The sequence below is a fragment of the Sorex fumeus genome, unplaced genomic scaffold (genome assembly GCF_029834395.1).
Source record: "Sorex fumeus unplaced genomic scaffold, SorFum_2.1 ptg000038l, whole genome shotgun sequence".
NCBI classification, from domain to species: Eukaryota; Metazoa; Chordata; class Mammalia; order Eulipotyphla; family Soricidae; genus Sorex; species Sorex fumeus.
The window spans coordinates 10,771,348-10,794,124 of NW_026606095.1; the positions used below are offsets into that span (position 1 = coordinate 10,771,348).

At 43.9% G+C, this 22,777-nt stretch overlaps 1 protein-coding gene across 1 annotated transcript in view; it reads right to left on the reverse strand.

Moving 5' to 3' along the window:
- Positions 1 to 12,463: 12,463 nt before the first annotated feature.
- Positions 12,464 to 22,777, reverse strand: part of CUNH9orf85 (chromosome unknown C9orf85 homolog) — a 52,488-nt gene continuing 42,174 nt past the window's right edge. The window contains exons 3-4 of the mRNA XM_056118789.1: positions 13,880 to 13,993; positions 12,464 to 13,361 (exon numbers count right to left, since the gene is read on the reverse strand). Of these exons, the coding sequence (XP_055974764.1) occupies positions 13,211 to 13,361; positions 13,880 to 13,993 (265 nt within the window). The 3' untranslated portion in view covers positions 12,464 to 13,210. The remainder of the gene's footprint in view (positions 13,362 to 13,879; positions 13,994 to 22,777) is intronic.

The window sequence follows — 22,777 nt, forward strand, 5'->3', positions numbered from 1 at the left end:
TTGTAAGGCAAGTATACTCTATCATCTATACATGACCGCGAGTATATGCTTTCCTTGTTCACTTTATAATGAGTCAGTATGTAATTTTAATTAATTTTCTTTTTTTTTATAATTTATTTATTTATTGAATCACTGTGGGAAAAGTTACAGAGCTTTCAGGTTTAGGTCTCAGTCATGTAAATATCAAACACATTTCCCTTTACCAATACTTATTTTTAACCTTGAACCCCAATAGAACCCCACCTCCCACCCCTCCCAATTCCTGTGAGGCAGATGAGTTCTAGTTAACACTCTATCTACTTTGATTAGATTCATTGTTTCGATAAAGGATGCACCATTACTATTTAGAGTTTACGACCCCCCCCCCCCAAATCAGACATGCTGAAAAAGTGTTGTGAAATGATTTGCTTTCTACAGCTGGGTTTTAAGAATTAAATGATGCTATTGCGGCCGCGCGGTTTTGGATTTCTGCTATTTTACTTATTAACCCTGGAAGTATTTCCATTAAAAGTTAGATAATTAAGAGATTGGTTTCTGTGCTCTGGAGTTGTGGCCGTGCCGGAGAGCCGCTCGTGGGGGGCAACTGGTGACCTCGGTAGGGCGTGAAGGACGGACCGGAACGCCCCCCTTCCCATGAGGTTTTTGCTGCCCCTGACCCCCGGCTCAAACCTGCTGTCCACAAGGCTCCCATGCGGCCGCCATCTTTCTTTCCCATTAATTAATTTTCTTACGTTTAAATGGGATATTATAGTTAGCAACCAAATTCCTCAGTTTTAACACACACACACACACACACACACACACACACACACACCCCTAAGCTGTTACTGGTTAAAGATTGTTTTCTTTCTAAAAGTTTGTTCTTGCACTCATTTATTTGTGGATGTAGTTTATTAGGGAACTCTTTTCAGGACAAAGTAGTCAATAGCAAGTCTGACATCCCTGTAATAGATGCTTTCTCTGGAGCAATTTGCTATGGAATAATAGGTAACATGTTTACAATACTACCATCTGGTCAGGGAGCAAGAACAGGGGTTATAGCGCCTGCTGTGCAAGTGGTCAGCCCTGCCTGGTTCTCCCCCTGACAGTGGTTATGGTTCCCCAAACACCACCAAGCCTGACCCCTGAGAAAAGAGTCAGGAGTAAGCGTTAAAAACAGTCAAGGGGCTGGAGTGATAGCACAGTGGGTAGGGCTTTTGCCTTGCACGTGGCTGACCTGGGTTCGATTCCCAGCATCCCATATGGTCCCCTGAGCACTGCCAGGAGTAATTCCTGAGTGCAGAGCCAGGAGTAAGCCCTGTGCATCGCCAAGTGTGACCCAAAAAAGCAAAAATAAAATAAAATAAAAATAAAAACAATCGAGTGTGGTTCAACACTAGCCCCCATTCACCCAAAACAGAACAATAATATTAATTTTTATAGGTTTGATGTATTTTAACCACACCTCCAAACCATCAAACAACAGAGTAGAAGTTCTCACTTCTGTGCGTGAAGGTTTGGGACCACATGTAGAAGCAATGGCAGTGGGGATGCTCTGAGTCTAACCTGTATCGTCCACAGTTTCTAGCAAACATTACAAATGATGAGCTGTGCAAAGCAGTGGAGACTGACAATGAGATTCAATGGAGGCTCATAAAAGTGAATGCAGACGCCAAGATAATTGTGAGTGATACGTCAAAGAAAACAGAAAACAGGAGGAAAATCACTTGCTTGCATATGGCTGAACCTGGTTCCATCACTGCTACCATGTACGGTTCCTTGAGCACTGTCAATAAGCTTCTGAGCACTCCTGGGTGTTGCCCAACATGCTCTCCCCCAAAAGCCACAAATAAAAAAAAGGTGCATTAGATATGTAAAATAGGCTATATCAAAATTTACACAACTTGTAGAAGACACAGATTTTAGAATTGAAAAGTTCAGTATCTGAAGAATCGATTGGATGGTTTAAACGCAGACTGACTCCTTTTCTCCACCAGCTAGCCATGGTCATGCACTTTTCCGGCCATCTGCAGCCTCTCTGCCCCCAAAGGCCGAGCACCAGGGGCTGAGAGAGCTTCGTGGCTGAGGTGCGGGGCCTGCTTTGTGTCTGCCAATGAACTTTTTTCTTGGATGCTTCATCTACAACAGAGAAAGCAGACCAAGGGGTGAGGCTTTTGTTGAACCAAAATAAGAAAATGAAGCAAAACTTGCCTTGAAAGAAGACAGAGAGGTTCAAGTATTCAAGTCAGCCCTGACTGAGATGGAGCGGGGGTTGAAGCAGGATGATGATCCCAGTCATCCTGACATGACCAGTGACGGCTTGGCGAGGCTTTGAGGACTGCCCTGTAGATGCAGCGGGGAGATGGCTCACATCTCAGGGCTGGGAAGCCTGCCAGATGGGATGACTTATCAGTGGATTTCCAGAAGAGGAAGATGTAGGAAGCCACAGTGTAGTTTGTTTCGCAGGAAATAGCTGAGAAGGCTCAGAAATAGGAAGGGCCAGAAAGATAGTACAGCTGGTAGGGTGCCTCCCTGGCATGTGGCCCACCCATATGATCCCCCATACTGCATGTGGATGCCGGAGCCCCACCAGGAGTGATCCTTGAGCAAGGTGTCCGGAGTAATCCGTGAACATGGTGGGTGTGGGAAAGAGGGAGGGAGAGAAAGACAGAAAGAAGGAAAAAGAAAGAGAAAAGAGAAAAAGCAAGAAAGGAAGAAAGGAAAAAGAGAAAGAAGAAAGAAATAAAGGAAAGAATAGGACACAGGTACACTGAAATCTTTATTTTTTTGGGGGTTGTCACACCCGGCGATACACAGGGGTTACTCCTGGCTCTGCACTCAGGAATTACCTCTGGTGGTGCTCAGGGGACCATATGGGATGCAGAGAGTCAAACCTGGGTTGGCCGCGTGCAAGGCAAACGCCCTACCCAATGTGCTATGGCTCCAGCCCCACACTGAAATCTTTAAGAGCAGCCATGCCAAGGTGGAACTACACTATGACCCCCCTCAGAAAGCTCAAGGCCATGTAGCGGTCAGGCCTGGTGACAGGGTGGCTGAAGATGTACTGGGCATTCAGTAGAGGTTACCGAGGTTCTGAGGACGATACCGGCTATAGAAATGGCCATGGAATTGCTCTGAACAGGGTCAGATGAGACCTCGGTTACTGTTTCTCAGGAGTGTCTGACCATGTTACGGCAACTGCCGGTCCAGGCTCAGGACACATAGGCAGGTTTTGCCCTGCAGAGCCAGAGAGAATGACATTGCTGCACAAACCCTGTCAGAGTCCACACTGAAACTGCATCTGATGGTGGAGTCACTGGGGAGGCACATGCCAAGACGCATTGGCAGCTATGCCTGGAGACCAAGCAAATCTGCATCATGGATATGTAGAACTCTGCCTGAACTCTCCAATAGTAGTAGGCAGTGGGCTTAGGGAGTCACATGATGGGGGAATGTGGACTTCTCCAACCAGTTCAGTTAACTGATGTGGCTATGGTGGCCAGAATAGCCTGGGAAGTTACAAGCAAATTTCATACAAAAACACCAATGATTTTCATTCACAAGGAGCTGAGGAATCACGAACAGCAGTGATGACAGCAGCGGGAGTCCCGTCCCTCTGTGGGACTGACCAGAATGGGAAAAGGGACGGTCAGCACATCCAGTAGGAGTGGTGAGAGGGTTTGACTGATCCCGATCTATCACTGAACACTCTTTGTTTTAAATGTGAAACAAAATTGAAACCTGCTCGTAACCACTTGGCAGTCCCAGTTTGTGATGAATTCTTGCTCTCTGTGGCAAGCAGGCTCATTCCCAGATGTCCGGTTCAGTATTTTTTCCAATGGTCATGTAGGATGTGCCAAGAAAGTACATCTAAACAATGGAATACTATGCAGTTGTTAGAAAGATGAAGCAATGAAATTTGCTTATAAGTCGATGTACCATGGAGAGTATCATGCTAAGTGAGATGAGTCAGAAAGAGAGGAACAGACATAGAAGGACTGCACTCATTTGTGCAATAGAGCACTGTTGCTCATCAACTTTGTAGAGCGGGCACCAGTAACGTCTCCATTGTGAGACTTGTTACTGTTTTTGGCATAGTGAATACGCCATGGAGAGCTGTCCAGGCTTTGCTGTATGGGCGGGATACTCTCGATAGCTTGCCAGGCTCTTCGAGACGGACGGAGGAATCACACCCAGGTCAGCCATGTGCAAAGCAACACCCTACCCACTGTGCTATCGACCCAAGGTTCTCATTCGATCAAGCACATCCCTTATTCCCATAGAAAAAAAAAAGAATCACTAGCACAGCGGGTAGGGCGTTCGCCTTACAAGCGGCCAACATGGCCGACCCGAGTTCGATTCCTCCGCCCCTCTCGGAGAGCCCGGCAAGCTACCGAGAGTATTCGATATGCCAGACACAGTAACAACAAAGTCTCCAATGGAGACTTTACTGGGCCCGCTCGAGCAAATCGACGATCAACGGGAGGGCCTTTACTTTACTTTACTATTTATTAGCTGAACTACAAGTGGAAGGTTCTGAGCATCTGATATATCTGAAAGATTCATCGAGTTCACGAATGTGCTGGTGGTCTCCGTGTCCTGAGCAGCATGGCTTCGGGGCACGTGCAGGAAGGCGCCCTAAAGAACAAAGTAGGACCCTCTTGCATCTGGGAGGAGCATGGCCTTCGTGAGAAGGCTCTAGCCCCAGTTCAGCCCGAGCCACGCCCCTCTCAGCAGGCAGCCAGAGCACTGGAACATGAGCCAAGCTCTGAATGCCGAGTGACATAACAAAATAGGAGACAGGAGAGAAAAGGGTAAGCAGGATCACTCCACAGTTTGGAAGTCTGCCTTAAGTGCCTGGGAAGAAGGCTGTTGGGATGGAGAAGGGACCACTACATCAATTATGGTCGGAGGGAGTGCTCGGGATGGGGGATGGGACATGTGTGTTGAAAGTCAACAAAGGACCAAACATGATGGCCTCTCAGTATATCTTTATTGTAAACCATAATGCCCAAAAGGAGAGAGAGAGAGAGAGAGAGAGAGAGAGAGAGAGAGAGAGAGAGAGAGAGAGAGAGAGAGAGAGAGAGATGGAAGCTGCCTGCCAGAGGGGCAGGGGGTGGGATGGTGTAAGGGTGGTGGGAGGGATTCTGGGGACATTGGTGATGGGAAATGCGCACAGGTGGAGGGATGAGTGTTTGATCACTGTGTGACTGAAACTCAATCATGAAAGCTTTGTAACTGTATCTCACAATGATCCAATAAAAAAAATTAAGAGAGATAAGAATAGAAAAAAAAAAGAGAGAGATTAAGCTGGGAGGCTCCACAGCTCCCAGAGAATGCTCCAGGTCCCAAACAGAGCTGAAACCACTCGGAAGTCCCAGATGCGGTAGGTGGCGCATCCCGCCTTCTCCAGATGGAACCCCGGTGACCATGAGCCTCTATAAGCATAGCTCGAGTATGCGGGAACCAGGACCCTTACTCCAAACCCCACGGCTTGCAACATCTCCCTATATACAAAGTGATCAATGGAAAGTAAATCATCCAACGTTTCTCCTTGAAAATCAGGCTTAACTCTTATACAAACCACAACACCCAATAGGAGAGAGAGAACAAAAGGGAATGCCCTGCCACAGAGGCAGGGTGGGGGTGGGGGGAATGGGGGGTGGGAGGGATACTGGGATCCGTAGTGGTGGGAAATGGGCACTGGTGGAGGGATGGGTATTCAAAATAAATAAATAAATAAAAATCTTTTATAAAAAGAGATTAAGTAAAGTCCATGTTTAGCCCCCTTCCATTATTTCTCCAGTCAGTGCTCTTGAAGGATGTACTTAATAAGCAGCCAGTGTCTTTAGGCTGCAAGCAGCTGGATTATGTCCCGATATGCTGCTCCTCCTTCGATCCCACCTGACCTGGAGAAATACGGCCGAGAGGCATGTTGAAAGACATGCAGCTTTTGTAAAGCAAGTTATAAGCTGTGTCCACAATGAACAAAAGACACATTTGGTACGTTCGTTCATTCTCGTTCCCTTTAATAAACGAAGGCACTGTCAGTCTGATGCCTTTTTTTTTTTAAGTTAATGGGGGAAAGTTGAGGCACAATAACCAACACATTAGGATTTTGTCTTGCTGTTTGAAGTTCTGAGGCCTCAAAAGCAATCATTCCTTATATTGTGATTTCCTTCAGGTATATGACACTAAGATTTAACCAATGAATCTTTTGGAGAGAGAGAGAAGGAGAAAGAAAGAAAGAAAGAAAGAAAGAAAGAAAGAAAGAAAGAAAGGAAAGGAAGGGAGAAAGGAAGGAAGGAAGGAAGGAAGGAAGGAAGGAAGGAAGGAAGGAAGGAAGGGAAGAAAGGAAGGAAGGAAGGATGGAAAGAAGGAAGGAAGGAAAGAAGGAAGGAAGGAAGGAAGGAAGGGAAGAAAGGAAGGAAGGAAGGATGGAAAGAAGGAAGGAAGGAAAGAAGGAAAGGAAGGAAGGAAGGAAGGAAGGAAGGAAGGAAGGAAGGAAGGAAGGAAGGAAGGAAGGAAAACAATCTGAGAAAGTCCAAAGAGAGCAGGGAACCAAGGCCACACAGATGGAGGGGGAGATGGGGCCTTGGAATGGCGGTGGAGGGACACCTTGGCATACCCCAGAGAGGATGGTGAAGGCGCACTGCAAAACAGAACAGTAGTACAGAAACTGACACAAGTCACCATGTTAAAGCAGTTAAAAAATATTAAATCAAGGGCTGGAGAGACAATACTGGGATTAAAGCATTTATTTACCTCGTAAGTGCCAACCTTGGTTCTCACAAAGTATATGGTCCCCTGAGCACTGCCAGGAGTAATCCCTGAACAATACCTTAAACTCCCCCTCAAAATTAAACAAACAAAAACAACCCAAAAAGCCACATAAAAGTAGGGGCTAGAGATAGTACAGTGCTTAGAGCACCTGCCTTGCAAGTGGCTGATCTGGTTCAATCCCCAGCACCTCATATGGTCCCCTGAGAACCACCAGAAGTGATCTCTGAGCACAGAGCCAGAAGTATGACCTAAGGTCATAGGAAACCACCTCCTGGTTTAATTTTCTCTTCTGGATTAACCTATTCTGTCTGCTATGACTAATTTGGGGTTTGGGCTCAAACCCCAAATTAGTCATAGCAGACAGAATAGGTTAATCCAGAAGAGAAAATTACTGAATGCAAAGTAAGGCTGGAAAGGATATATAATTTTTAACTTCTGTTTAAGAATGCCGACAGATGTCATCAGCCAGAAAAACCTCGATAAGCATAGATAAGCACAGATAAGAAATTCCTACCTTAGAAATCAAAGGATTGAAACTGAAGATAAAGAAAAAAATCATCTAAGGCAGGATTCCCAAGATCTAACCTTGCACTTCTCTGATTCTATCTCTATGACTCTCCAGTTGAATCATTTCCTCCTTAGGGGTGCTTGAGCCCCCTGGGCACAATTTTGCTTACAAGACTTGAGGCGGTGGTTTCCTCTGCTGGGAACATTCTTCTTCCACATGTCTCTGACTTCTGTTTTTGCTCAAATGTCACTTTTTTCCACTGTGGCCTACGCTGAATACCTTTTTCTAAAAAACCAGAGCTCTCTGTGGCTGCATGGTCCCCAGTCCTGCCCAGAGGGATTCCTGAGAGCAGACCCCCAAAATAAAAACAAATAACTCCCCGCCTCACCCCACCCCCAAACTATTATGCTTCACCAAAACATACAAAAACCCCAGACAATGAAGCTTTAATTTATTTATTTATGGTTTTGAGGCTCTATCTGGTAGTGCTTAGGGGACCATACGTGGTACCAGGGATTGAACCAGAGTCAGCTGCATGCAAGGCAAGTACCTTAATTTTATTTTTTGAGTTTTGGGGCTATGTTTGGTGGTGCGCAGGGATCACTCCTGGCAGAGAGCAGTGCTTTTCAAGCTTTTTATGCCTGCAGCCTCTGTTTGTTCTCAGATCAATAGCACAAAACACTATTGCCCTGAATGGAAAGAACACAATCCCATGAACCACTATGAATTTAGTGTGTTGGATTTCCTGTTTGGGGTGTAATAAATAAATGTGTGTTGTGTAAGCCACCACTGTAGCACTGTCCTCCCATTGTTCAGCGATTTGCTCGAGCGGGCCCAATAATGTCTCCATTGTGAGACTTGTTATTGTGTTTGGCATATCAAATACATCACGGGTAGCCTGCCAACCACCACTACATTTTAAAAGAATAAAGCTAATTTATGTGTGAAAAATTAAAACAACTGTAGCATTCAAGAAGGACTGGAATGATAGCACAGTGGTAGGGCGTTTGCCTTGCGCACGGCCAGCCTGGCCGAGCCAGGTTCGATTCCTCCGCCCCTCTTGGAGAGCCTGGCAAGCTACCGAGAGTATTCAATATGCCAAACACAGTAACAGGAAGTCTCACAATGGAGACGTTACTGGGCCCGCTTGAGCAAATCGATGAACAACGGGAAGACAGTGACAGTGGATAACATTCAAGAATAAAGTGCAGATATTAGTGCATGTCACTAGGTGATGCTCTTTGTCAAATTTCTCTTCTGCTCATCTGAGGAATTGTAACTCACTAGATGGAAAGAATGTATTTTAAATCTAATAATGATTTAACTTGCTCTTTAATTCTAAAAGTTACAGAGTCCAGAGAGTAAACTTATATGCAAAACCAATAAGCCACACAAATTTAAGGAAAAAGACTTTCTATAAGGCTAGAAGTTTACACTATTGAAGTCTCTAGATCATGAACATGATAATCTCTTGCTATTTATATCTTTTTCATTTATGTCTCTATTTTCTTTAATTTAGTAAGTTTTTGAGAGGAGTGAGGGATCAAAAAAGGGCAAAGCATTCACCAGCGAACTCTATCTGTGGTCCACCATGTTTCTTAAATGACATATGGCACTTCTTTAAGGTAAGTCCTGAATGAACTGACCCAAGTTCAATTCCTGGATACCACATACAGTGGTAATTTATTTTTACAGTCAATCAAATTAAATTTATTTTTACAGTCAATCAAAATTAAAGGGGGCTTAGTTTATTAGCAATGTGGAAAATACAAATTAGAATAAAGAGGTGCTATATAGCACACATATCAGAGAAATTCAAAAGGCTGATATCAATTGTTGGGAAGGATGCAGAGAACTGGGACTTTAACAAAACTCTCCCGTAGGTAAAGGAGTTAATCCTTCTGGAAGGATAGCGTGACATTATATGTATTGTAAGACTAAAGATAAATATTAATGTTTCCTACCTCATTATATATCTAATAGAAATGTGAAGAAACAAGACTTCTGTATCAAAGTATACTGTAACAATGTTCACAGGAGTAATTAATTTATAGCAAGAAAAATCTGAGATAAATTGAAATATCTTAAAAGTAGAGAATACATTACTGTGTATAAATACACTGGAACAAAAAAACAGTGATTTAGAACAAATGAAAGTTCTTGCCATTTAAGACTCATCAATCTAAAAAATTTGGGAGCCAGATCAATAGTACAGCGGGAAGGGCATTTGCCTTACATGTGGCTGATCTGGGTCTGATCCTTGGCACCCTATATGGTCCCCTAAGCACACCAGGAGTGATCCCTTTAGTGCAGAGCCAGGAATAAACCCTGAGCACAGGCAGGTGCGACCTACAAACAAAACAATCTCAAGGATTTCATAGCAATGAAATAAAGAAATTTAAAAATGTATGCATAGTATAAATCTGTTTTATGAAGTTCAATACTAGTTCCCAAAGCTTACGTTCGTATGGGTCTGGAAATATAAAAATATATGCCATCCATCTATTGAATATAAAGAAAATATTGGAAATAGATAGTAAAGGGGTTAAGGTGCTTAACTTGCATGCAGACAGCCCAAGAGTAAGCCACACCTGGGTGTCACCCAAAATTAAAAACAAAATAATAATAATTTTTTTAAAAAAATAGGAAAAACATGGCTATGTTAATTGGAAATCTAGGTTAAGACTGTATAAATGGTCAATGTACTAGTTTGCTGCTTTTATTAAGGTTGGTAATTTAATGAGCTAAAAAGAGGTAAAAAGAGAAAAATCCCAATTGACATTGTTTAGAAGTGGTTTCTTCACCTGAACTATGGATGACTTTTCTTCCTTATGTGTAAAAATATACACATATTAAGAGAGATTCCTCCACCAGCTGCACACTCTAGGGGTAAAGGCAGCTCAGATAGAGAAGGGAGCACCAAATAAAGGATGTTGGGAAGATCTGCCCAGGATGGGAGATGCATGCTGAAAGTAGACTACACACCGAACATGATTGCCACCCACTGCCTCTTTTGCAAACCACAGCACCCAAAAGGAGAGAGAGAACAAAAGGGAGTGCCCTGACACAGAGGCAGGGTGGAATGGGGGGATGAGGGGGGTGGGAGGGATACTGGGACCCATAGTGGTGGAAAATGGGCACTGGTGGAGGGATGGGTATTTGATCATTGTACAACTGAAACCCAAGCAGAAAAATGTCTAAGTCTACAACTGTACCTCATGGTGTTTCACTAATAAAATAAATAAATAAATAAAATGAGAGAGAGAGAGAGAGAGAGAGAGAGAGAGAGAGAGAGAGAGAGAGAGAGAGAGAGAGAGAGAGATGCCTCCAGATCCTGCACCAGGCTGAGTCTCATCCGGGGCACGCTGGAGGGGGCAGATAAGCCCATCACCTGCCCAATCTGAGTCTCAGCAACCAAAACCCTCCATAACCCAATTGCTGCCATGCTCATGGCAGATCTAGGAACAAGCCTCGTCCATGAATGAATCTGGTATGCGGGTTCTGTGACTGAATTCTCCAGGCTCTTATGGACTCGGAATGAGTGGCTTCCTCCTATTTCTGTTCTTCAGGGAGCCTGGCAGTCACGCCCACAAACTGCCTCCTATGCTATGTAAGCTCATTAACCGGCCATGATCCACAGACTCACAAATACATCTAGGAAGAGATCAACAAGTTAAAGAGATGCATGGGAGATGCATGCTGAAAGTAGACTATAAAGAAAATATAAATATAAATATTTCTGAACCCCAAAGTCACCATCCAGTTAAAAATTTAACTCTAGCCGCATCACACCATTTAAAATTTTAGAATTCCTAGAGCAGCATCTCATACTCTACACCACTGATGTACTAGGAGCAGCACATCACATTGGATGGGATGTAAAGTAGAAGGGAATCAATCTTGTTGAAAAAAAAATATTAGCATAAAACGCTCAACCTGTAGAAATATGTTAGCAATCGCCATACAAGGGTTTAATGGCTCCAGGATGAGATGCGACAATCTTGGCAAAGTTTCTTCTAAGGAAACATTTTTGACTATTTTTAGTGATTTATTCATAATAAAAGGTAAAAGGTAAAGGCCCTCCCGTTGATCGTCAATTTGCTCGAGCGGGCCCAGTAACGTCTCCATTGGAGACTTTGTTGTTACTGTGTCTGGCATATCGAATACTCTCGGTAGCTTGCCGGGCTCTCCGAGGGGCGGAGGAATCGAACTCAGGTCGGCCATGTTGGCCGCTTGTAAGACGAATGCCTTACCGCTGTGCTATAAAATAAATTAGTTAGGGCCTGCTGTTGGGAAGGAGTGGGTGGCTGGAAAAACTCAAAATAATGGTGGTGGGAAGGTGTGATGGTGGTGGGATTGGTGTTGGAACATTGAATGTAATAAATTATTGTGGACAACTTTAAAACAAAAAAATCAAGGGGAAGGAAGAAGAGAAAAGGAAGCAAGGGGAAAACAGGGGGCTGGGGCTTCAGAAAACTTCAGTTACAGGCCATTTATCCAAAACAAAGACTCAACAACACTGGAAACAGAAGATCTAAGCCGCAACCACTGGAACTTTGTAATGTGCCTGTCAAGATGACACATGGGGGATTGGCATTGGGGTAGGTGGGGATGGGATATGGAACACTTGAAGGAGGGAATTTGACACTGGTGGTGGGATTGGTGTTGAAATATTATACACCTAAAACTAAAACTATCGATAACTTTGTAAATCACGGTTCTCAATTAAATAAAAAAATTATTTAAAAATGCTTTCTATACATATGTCATCATAAAAAAAGTTAAGGGATGTTATAGGTACATAAAAATATTTCAATTAATTAATAAAAGGGTCCTTGGGTCATATTTTGAGGTATCGGGGCGCTATTCTCAACTCTGTGCTTGAGGGGAAAGGGGTTATTCGCTGAAGTGGGGATCTACGTGGTGCCAGGGATTGACCCCTTGGATGTTGCAGATCTGGGTTTGATCTCTAGCATCACATATGGTGTCCCGAGCCCACCAGGAGTGACCCCTGAGCACAGAACCAGGAGTAAGTTCTGAGCACTGCAGGTGTGGCCCCCAAATAAAAGAAACAAAACCATTTTAAAGAGAAATTGTTATACATTTGTTGAACATTATTGTACAAAAATAAAAAGCTTTATACAATACATAAGCAATGCAAGTTACTTTTTAAGTTTTTTGCTGTGTGGGGACTTGAGCACAAACTACCAAAACATGTTTACTGATTATCAGTGTTTTTTTTTTTTTTTTCAAACATGGAGTCTTAGCATATGCCTGGCTAATGTTTACTAAGCACCCGAGTTTTTATTCACGGATTTTCCCCCAACTCCTTCCTGCTTCCCTTCATTATCATAACTGGGCATTGCACACATGCCTGTCTGAGGTGATTGCCAGAGTACCAATTGCCTGAGGATAGCAAGATAATAATGCCATCTGACTCTTTTTGTTTGTTTTGTTTTGGGGGTATACTGAGCTATTCTCAGGACTGACTCTTGGTTCTATGCTCTGGAATCCTCCCGGCAGGATTGGGGGAAACTACGTGCTGCCAGAGACATGTCAGCCACATGCAAGCCAAGCACTCTACCTGCTGCACTGTCTCTCCGGCCCAATGTCATCTGATTTTTACATTACATACTTTTAATGCAAGTATCAATCCTATAACTTGGTTAGCTTGATATTAGGAAGCATATTCTTCTGAATAATTCCCCATATTTATTCTGGCAGGCATTCTTGCAAATGCAACAAAATTTTAAAGAAACTCTGTGAAACGTCTATATTCAAATACCACCTGTAACATCCAACATCCTCCATATAAAATGTGCTTGTTTCTAGAGCTTCATCTGATTTCCACATTAGGATTTCACGAAATATTTTTTAGTAAAATACTTAAGAGCAAAACTTGTTCAGAATTTCATGTTTTGGACAGTCAACAGAATGATACTAATCAATCTCATTGCCATCTTCTGAGTCATCTAAATCAATATCAAAATCTAAATCATGACTTTCTTCTTTATTTCTTCTGTGGCTTCTTCTATGATTAGAATGTAGATTATTTTCAAGATCTTCCATCTTTTCTGTTTCTTTATTAAACCTGAAAATGGAAAAAAACAATTTCAATACTTCCTCTGGCTTTCATTATTGAAAAAAACCATTGTACTTTATTTCTTGACTGAAAGAAATTAATACATTAAGGAAAGGTAGGTCCCCCCGCCCCCCTTGGTTTTAGGGCCAACCCTGGCTGTGCTCAGGGTTTACTCCTGGCTGTGTGTTCAGGGATCACTCCTGACAAGCTCAGGGCTCACCTGGGGGCTTGTTGTTGTACTACAGCTCTGATCCCATGGAAAGTTGTTATATTACGGGTAATTCTTTCATAAAAGGCAATAAATGTGAACCTCATGGGTAAATATTCAAATTTCCTAGAAGTGTTTCACTGTAAAACAAAACAGTTTAACAAAAATCAAGACTTTCTTCCTAATTAGGTAGAAAAAAGTCTACATTAGAGAGATCTGTTGCAATTTAAGATTTCCCAAGCTACCGAATGTTTCCGGGAAGGAAATTAATGCACCAGTTACTGAAAGATAAAACCCAAAGATAAAAAGAAATACTCACGGAATAACAATGTCTTCCTTCTTTCCACATTTTGCACAAACCTCAAGCTCACACGCACACGGCCGACACATGATGTGATAAGAATCCTTCACTGTCTTCTGCAAACACTTAACACTAAAAGTGGAAAAGAAAATATTAAGTTTTAGAATGGCCTGATATTTACTTGGCAAAACAAGGATATAGCTAAATGTATAGATAAAATGCCTGAAAATTAAAAATAGTTTGGTTTCAACCTCAGATATTTATTCGTGGCACTTTATCATTATCATTATTATTATTATTAGGGCTGGAGCAATAGCACAGCGGTAGGGCATTTGCCTTGCATGCAGCCGACATGGCTGACCCGAGTTCGATTCCTCTGCCCCTCTCGGAGAGCCCGGCAAGCTACCGGGAGTATCTCGCCTGCACGGCAGAGCCTGGCAAGCTCCCCGTGACGTATTCGATATGCCAAACACAGTAACAACAAAGTCTCCAATGGAGACATTACTGGGCCCGCGTGACAAATCGATGAACAACGGGAGGGCCTTTTATTATTATTATTATTATTATTATTATTATTATTATTATTATTATTGGTTTTGATTTTGGTTTCTGGGCCTTACCCCAGCTTGCTCTTGGCTCTGTGCTTGGGGGATCTCTCCTGGTAGTGCTGAGAGGGAACTTACACAGTCCCAGAGACTAAAATTGGGGATGGCCGTGCGCAATGCAACTGCTTCACCCCTGCATTACCTCTCCAGCCCCGAGTGACAGCACTTTAGATGATGATTTTCACCTTACAGCTACAAAGTAATAACACTGAGGTTTATCTCTTTTTCTTAAGGTTGGGAGGGGGCAATGTCCTGTGGAGGGCCGAGGATGGTTCAGCTGCAACAGCATCCTCCCTGTAAGAATGCAGTAAATCCCATCTCTGCCATTCACCCCGCCTGTGCCAGAAGAGATCTCTCTGCTGCCTGGGACCTGAAGTGCAGCAACCAAGTGTGATCTCTGGTGAAATGCAGTCAGGATGATATGAGTTCTACAACTAAGAGGGCCCCATCCCTGGGAAGCACTGCAACAAAAATGTGTGAGCACCAGAGGCTGTTGAATATATGTGACCATCACAACAAATGATGTGCTCATGACCAAATGTGCAAACATCACAACTACAGTACGTGACGCTGGCAATCGCAGTGCGTGTGTGAGCCCTCCAGCAATCATAATCAAAGGTGAGTACAATCTCTGGTCATCACAAAATCCTACAACAATAGCCAAAAATGGGGAAGGAATTTTTTTTTTCTGTTATTGTTTTTGAGCCATTCCCACTGATACTTAGAGGGACCATACGGGATGTCAGAGATAGAACCCGGTTTGCTGAGTGCAAGGCAAGTACCCTACATTCTGTACTATCTCTCCAGCCAGCGGAAGAACATTTGAAGGTCATATGGGTCCTTGCATGGCACAAACAAGGAATGGACTCTAATCATTTCAGCCACTTTCCCACCGTATTTTGTTACTGTTAGATGCGACAATCTTCCAACATTTGTATAATATTGTTTAATTTTCTATACTACTGAAAGCAATCTACAAATTCAATGTAATCGCTCTCAAAATTCCAAAGACATTTTTCACGAAACAGAATGAACAATCCCAAAATTTGCACGGAACACAAAAGATCCTAAACAAGAGGATGAATCACGAGAAGAAGAATTCTGGTGGTGCTTCAAAACAGATAACAAACTACAGTGATCAAAACAATATGCTCGGGGCTGGAGCGATAGCACAGCGGGTAGGGCGTTTTCCTTGCACGCAGCCAACATGGCTGATACAGGTTCGATTCCCAGCATCCCATATGGTCCCCTGAGCACTGCCAGGAGTGATTCCTGAGTGCATGAGCCAGGAGTAACACCTGAGCATCGCTGGGTGTGACCCCAAAAGCAAAAAAAACAAAAAAAAAACCCAATATGCTCATGTTGTAAGACCAGATCAATGGGGGAAGAATAGAAGAGTCCAGAAAAAAAAAATCATGCATTAAACAGTCAATTAGCTTATGACAAGGAAACACAAATATAGAATGGGAAGCGACATTCTCTTCAGTAAGTGGTGGTGGAAAACGGGCAGTAACATGCAAAAGTATGAAACTATATCACTCCTTTGTACCCCACGAATAAAAGAACTTGAAATAGATCAAAACCTGATATCACAAAACTCCTCCAAGAAAAATAGATGCGAGCTCCCCCTCTATCAGGTTGGCAATACATTTTTGGATATGACAGCAACAGGCAACGAATGCGAAAATAAACAACCGTCGGGACATCGAACTACAAAGCTTCTGTATGCCGAAGGAAATAATTCACCATGCACGAAGGTAACTGAATGAATGAAAATACTTGAAATTCTAAATATAAATTTTACTAGTAATCCTCGGCGGTGCCAGGGCTCGTCCCCCCGAACCGTGCCAAAGTCGTGCGATGGTGAAGGGGCACTGTGGAATCCCGTGGGTTGCCCGCAGGGGTACAGGTCCCCGGGGGAAGTGGGAGAGTTGCATGCTCAGAAACATGGACCCCTTCGTGGTGATCATCCAGATGAGCCGGCCGAGGAAGGGTTGGGGGGGGGGGCACAGCCTGTGCGCGGAGGTGGGCACAGGGGCGGGGTACGGCTTGCCCCTGTGAAACACCCGTGAACCCGACCTACCGGTCACTGAGGATCGACCCCTGAAGGGACCAGGGGACACTCTGGAGGCACAGGAAACCTCCCAGACGGGAGTATAAAATGAGGCTCCCAGAACCATGCCACTGGACTTGGTGCCGGGCTGTGGGGCGGGTGAGAGCCCTCCTCACCCCAAGAGACCCAGCCCCGGCAGACCTCCACTACCCAACAGCCGCCACACACTAGGCTGCTTTCTGGACACATTATAAGACACTTCCTACCCATTTTCTACAATTACTACACCGTATCTGATGGGGTTCAGGCAGTAGGCAACAAATCATAGAGAAAAATATATAAATATATGCCTCTCGGAGAGCCTGGCAAGCTACCGAGAGTATCCCGCCCACATGGACAGAGCCTGCCAAGCTCCCGGTGGCATATTCGATATGCCAAATACAGTAACAAAAACAGGTCTCATTCCCCTGACCCTGTAAGAGCCTCCAATCCTTGGGAAAAGACGAGTAAGCAGAGGCTGCTAAAATCTCAGGGCTGGGAGGAATAGAAACGTTGCCGGTGCCTGCTCGAGTAATTCGACGATCAACGGGATGACGATTCTCAAAAAATTAGAAATTGAGCTCCTATTTGACCCAGCGATACCACTCCTGGGAATATATCCCAGAGAGGCAAAAACGTGTAGCCGAAGTGACATCTGCACTTGTTTGTTCATTGCAGCACTCTTTACAGTAGCCAGAAACTGGAAGAGACCTGAGTGCCCAAGAACAGATGACTGGTTAAAGAAACTTTGGTACATCTACACAATGGAGTACTATGTGGCTCTTAGAAAAGATGAAGTCATGAACTTTACATACAAGTGGTACAATATGGAAAGTATCATGCTAAGCGAAATGAGTCAGAAAGAGAGGGATAGACACAGAAAGATAGCATTCATCTGGGGGATATAAAATAATAAAATATGAGATTAATACCCAAGAATAGCTGAGAGCAACACCAGGAGAATTACTCCATAACTTAGAGGCCAGCTGGGTATTCTAGGGGAAAGGACAATTCAGATAGAAAGGGGAACACCAAGTGGAGGGTGTCTGGAGGATCCTCCCAGGAGGGGAGATGCAGGTTGAAAGTAGACTGGACTGAACATGTTCGCCACTCAATGCCTCTTTGGCTGATCACAGCGCCCAGGAGGAGAGAGAGAACAGGGGGGAATGCCCTGCCACAGTGGCAGGGGGGGATGGGGGGATGGGAGGATGGGGGGGAGGGATATTATCCTGGTGGTGGAAAATGGGCACTGGTGGAGGGATGGGTATTTGATCGTGGTATGACCGAGATCCAAGCACAAAAATTTGTAAATCTACAACTGTACCTCATGTCGTTTCACTAATAAAAAAGAAAAAAAAAAGGATTCTTAAGGTTTAAGCTTGAAGCTCTTTTAAGTCGAACTCGTCGTAGTTGGTACTCAAAGTGTTGGATCTCAATGCCACCCCATGGCTAGCAAAATGTAACACCCCTCCCCCCAAATATGTCCCTTAGACATAAAGATAATTTTGGCCTGTTTATTCTGAAGAAACAGCAGCCCAGCTGAAGCTGGACAAACTAAGTAACAGACATTTACGCTTACTCGGAAACCTCCCATTTGTACTGGTTACTTGCCTTCCCTGTGCCCCCAGGAGGAGGAAGATAAATACAATGAAATCTAGAAATTTCTTCTTAGTGGAAAAGTCACATAGTTCAATTTGTCTGACAATCAAATTCTTGTTTACTGTGTGTCCCAACTTCCCCTTAACCACCAGCCCCAAACATCTTTTGTCTCTACTGGGAAGATGGTGTTTCATGGGAAGTTACCCAGCTTTCCAAGTAGCCCCCCATAACAAACTTCTGTTTTTCTTCTGTGAACCTATCTTCCATTAGAGAGATGAGGGCTATAGGAGTATCTCAGCCGAGGCTCTAGCAGGGTTGAAAGGAAATTCTTCTACATATCAAACGTATTAGTAATCACTATCTGTCACGTTTGTAAGCACCGAAAAACAAAACGGAAAATTCTAGTCTTCTTTAGAGGGGTGGTGATTAGGGGCTTGGGGTCACACCCTGTGGTGCTCAGGGCTTCCTCCTGGATCTCTGCTCAGGTCCCTTCCGGTGGGACAGCACATTCAAGGTGAGTGCCTTACCCACTGTACTATCTCTCTGGCCTGTTGACTTTCGCTGCCATACCTGGCAATACTCGGGGATGAGTCCTGGTCTGGTGCTCAGGGATCACTCCTAGGCCACTGCTGAGTGGTGCTGAACCCCGACTTTCTGACCGTGAGACCCATAGTGCTATTTCTATGAGATGATTAAGACAACAACATCAAAAACAAAAACCATAATTTAAAAATCTCTGGAACCAAAAGAAGAGTAATATTTTCCCAGTGGTGGCCAAAATGTGCTGTGACAACATCTACACGGATCAAAGCTTTTCACTCACATTGCAGGCTTTTAGTGCAAGTGAGTATAAAGGGTTCATTGATGTGGCCTCAGAGTCTACATTGTAAGTAACCTTTCTAACAATTGCCACTTGTTGAGAAAAATGAATTTCATACTATTATCTCAAAAAAGATGATATGGAAGTTTACTTAGGGGTGGAGGGGGGCTCCCAAGGTAGGCCCAGTGCCCTCACTGATGATTCTCTGCCAACAGCGCAGCTAAGGATACAGTGCTGGAGATTACCAGGTCACACAGAGGTCTTGGGGGTGTTCGAGGTACAACTGGCAATGCTCTGGGGACCATGTGATGCCAGAGATCCACCGCTCTATCAACTGGACCCAAAAATTTTCTTCTAAAATTTACCATTTCCTCTTCTATGACTTCAATCTAAAGCAATTTTTCACAGTCCCAGTTTTCATAGCAAATACAACAGATACAATATAAATACAATACAACTACAACAGATCTCACTAGATGTCATAAAAACAACCCACATAAATGAAGCTCCTTGGGATCTTCAGTAATTTTCAGGAGTCTACTGCAGTCCTGAGAAACAGTTTAAGAGTCCCTGATATGGACAATGAGGAACGAAAGTTGATTATTTCTAGCACTTGCTAGAAAGAAAAGCCTTATGTTCCCTGGCCACGATTTTCTGGTGCAGCCTTCCTTTCCTGGTTGTGCTATTATACTTTATTTAACCTTTATCGTAATTCAGCTCTCACATATGTGATGACTACGTACTTTCGTAAACAGTGAGCTGTGGTACTCCACCCTTGGTGTACAAGAAACAGAAACTCAGTATTGACAGAGTTCCTTAAAGTCACATTACCTGCAGTGTGTCTAAGTAAGCTGTGCCTACATTTTTTGGGGAGGGAGCTGCGGGGAGAAACACTTGCTCAGGGCTTGCTCCTGGTGGAGCCCAGAAGACCAAGTACGGTGCAGGGGTTTGAGCCAGGGTTGGCCACACACAAGGCAGGCACCTGATCTATTCCTGGCTCTGAGTTCAGGGATTACTCCTGATGGGGCTCAAGGGACCTTGAACAGTGCTGAGGATTGAACTTGGGACCATGTGAAAGGCAAGCTTCCTATCTGCTGTAGTCGCTCTAGGTCCCTAACATAAACATTCTGAAACCATGCTTGAGCGTTTTATCACATGCTCTCTAGAGAGTGCCTTTTGTTTTTCTTCTTTTAATCAGATTACTGTGCATTACAAAGATCTTTATGATAGAGTTTCAGGCATACAATGTTCCAACCCCAATTCCTACACCGTGCTCACTACCCTCCACCAATGTCCCTAGTTTCCCTCTTGCCCCTAGTCTCTCTCTGTGGCTTTCTGTCCCCCATCGTCCTAGTGTTCCCTTCCCTAGCTTATTCCCTCAGACAGCACTGAGGTAAAGGTGCTTGCCCTACATTGGGTGGATCCCCAGTACCACTAGGTATGTCCTCCATGATCTCCCCCACAAAGAAAGATTCATCATCAAACTTCAGCTACTTTGAGTTTCAAGAAGTTACTGACGCAGGCAGATAGATAGAGGGGGCTCCCTGGCAATGAGTTCCTGGGATATAATGAAAAAACAAGACAGAATTTGAAGAAGTTACTCTGTCGCTCGTCCCAAAGCAGCTGACTGAAAGCACGATTGCCAGACCCACTTTGTGGACACCAGAAGTGGCATCTGGTAAGACTTTAGCTGCTCCTGTGTTCCTACACTCGGTCTTTCAAAGTTGGGATTGAATTGCCTCTTAGGACTGATCTGATTAGAACAATTCTTAAGAGAACAGAAAATACCTTTGACCAAGAATAGCTCAGAAAAAAAAAAAAGAGAGAGAGGAAATAGAAATTCCTAAATACTTCAGAGCTGCGATTTTATACCAAATCTTGCCCAAACCCAATCTCTGCCCAAACCGCACCAACATTAATGCTTAACAGTAGGCCTCATGGCCAAGTAAACAACTGATGGCAATAATGATATTCTATAGCATGCATAGATTTTTGAGCTCAGGCAGTCAAGACTGAAAGGAGAGGATCACAAAAATGAGATGGCTGAGTTTAGTAGACACTTTATTTGAGAAAATGAAGGGAAAGATACAGGAGCTGAGGCATGGGGTATCTTTAAGTAGGAAGCCCTGGAAAGGTGGAAAAACCTCTTTTTAGATTCTTTCGACTTGACGAAGAGGCCAGCACCTTGCACTGAGCTTAAAATATGCAAGATGGGAATAAAAAGAAGCTGGGGGGGGGGGGGAGGGAGAATCAAAGTTTGAAACAATCATCTTCTGTATATCCTGGGTGCATATTACTTGAGCCTTTTCTCAAGAGTTTTTCTTCTAATCTCACCCTGACTATTTCTCTCTCCTCTCTATATTGCTGTATCAGGGAAAGCTCCACTTTTACCTTTAAATATTAAAGATCAAAGTTTGGTTAAGAATTTACCAGGATTGGGGCTGGAGCATAATAGTAAAGCAGGTAGTAAGGCACTCTCCCGGCACACAGCTAGCTGGGGTTCAACCTCCAGCATCCTTCATGGCCTGAGCGCCGTTAGAGCTGATCCCTAAGTAATCAGGAGTACGCCCTGAGCACTGCTAGCAGTGGTTCTCCCAAAAACAAACAAACAAACAAACAAGAATTCACTAGGATTGGGTAGGAGTATAGGAGTTAAGGTGCTTGCTGTTCCTGACCCTGATTAGAATCCCGAGCTCGCAGAGTCTCTGATATGAAAAGTTACCTACACCAAAATTCTAGGGTCTTTTCCTCCGGCTGTGACTTGGTGACACAGCTCTCTGGCCACTGGCTAAACTTTAGAACCTCAACCCAATGCAGAAGGCAGGAACCCTCCACCCTATCCTGATGTCCCCTCTAGTCTGATCTTCAAGTCCATCTATGAAACTCCCAACTGTCTGGTAATCATCGTCATCTAAAGCAAATACTTTGCCACTGGTAGATACAATTTGTTCCCTTGTTCTGTCTCACAGATGAGTTAAGATTATCCAGTATTTCTCCTTTTTTTTCCTCTGGCCTTTTTTATTTAACATGATGCCCTCCAATCCACTCACGGTGTGGTACACTGAAAGAGTTTGTTATTTCTGATAGTCGTATAGTTTTCCATTGTGTTTCCATAGTTTTTGCACTCCATGCAAACAACTTCTTGATCCATTTATCTGTCACTAGATATTTTGGGTTGCTTCCATATCCTGACTGTTGTACTCAGTGATGCAATGAAATAGGTGTACACATATCTTTTCGAATTAATGTTTTTGTGTTTGGGGGACAGATGCAGGAGGTCCAGGGTCAGTCTCCAACACTTCGTGAGCTCCCACCCCCCACCCCCACCCCTGCTACTACCCATGGAAGCAGCCCCCAAGCACCACGGGGTATGGCATCCAAACCGTATTCCTTATTTTCATTGAGCTCTCTCTCTGGACTTGGAGTCCCACTGTTATTTATTAAGGAACCTCTACACTACTTTTTAGTTCCTGCTCCAGTATACCAGACCCTTTCTTCATATCCTCTCGCTGTTTCTAATCTCTCTGATACATGCCATTCTCCTGGGTGAGAGGTCACTGCAGTTTGGATTTGCATTTCTACATAGTCCCCTAATTTTTATTTCAAAAATTTATTTCTATTTAAAATGTTTTTTTATTGTTGTTTACTGGGCCACGTCTGACGGCATTCAGGGCTTCCTCCTGGCAGGGCTCAGGGGAGGACATAGGGTGCTTGGGACCCAAGCTGGGTCGGCTGCATCCAAGATGAGTGCCCTGTCGCCTGTACATCAATCAGTCCGGTGCCAGGTCACCTAATTTTTA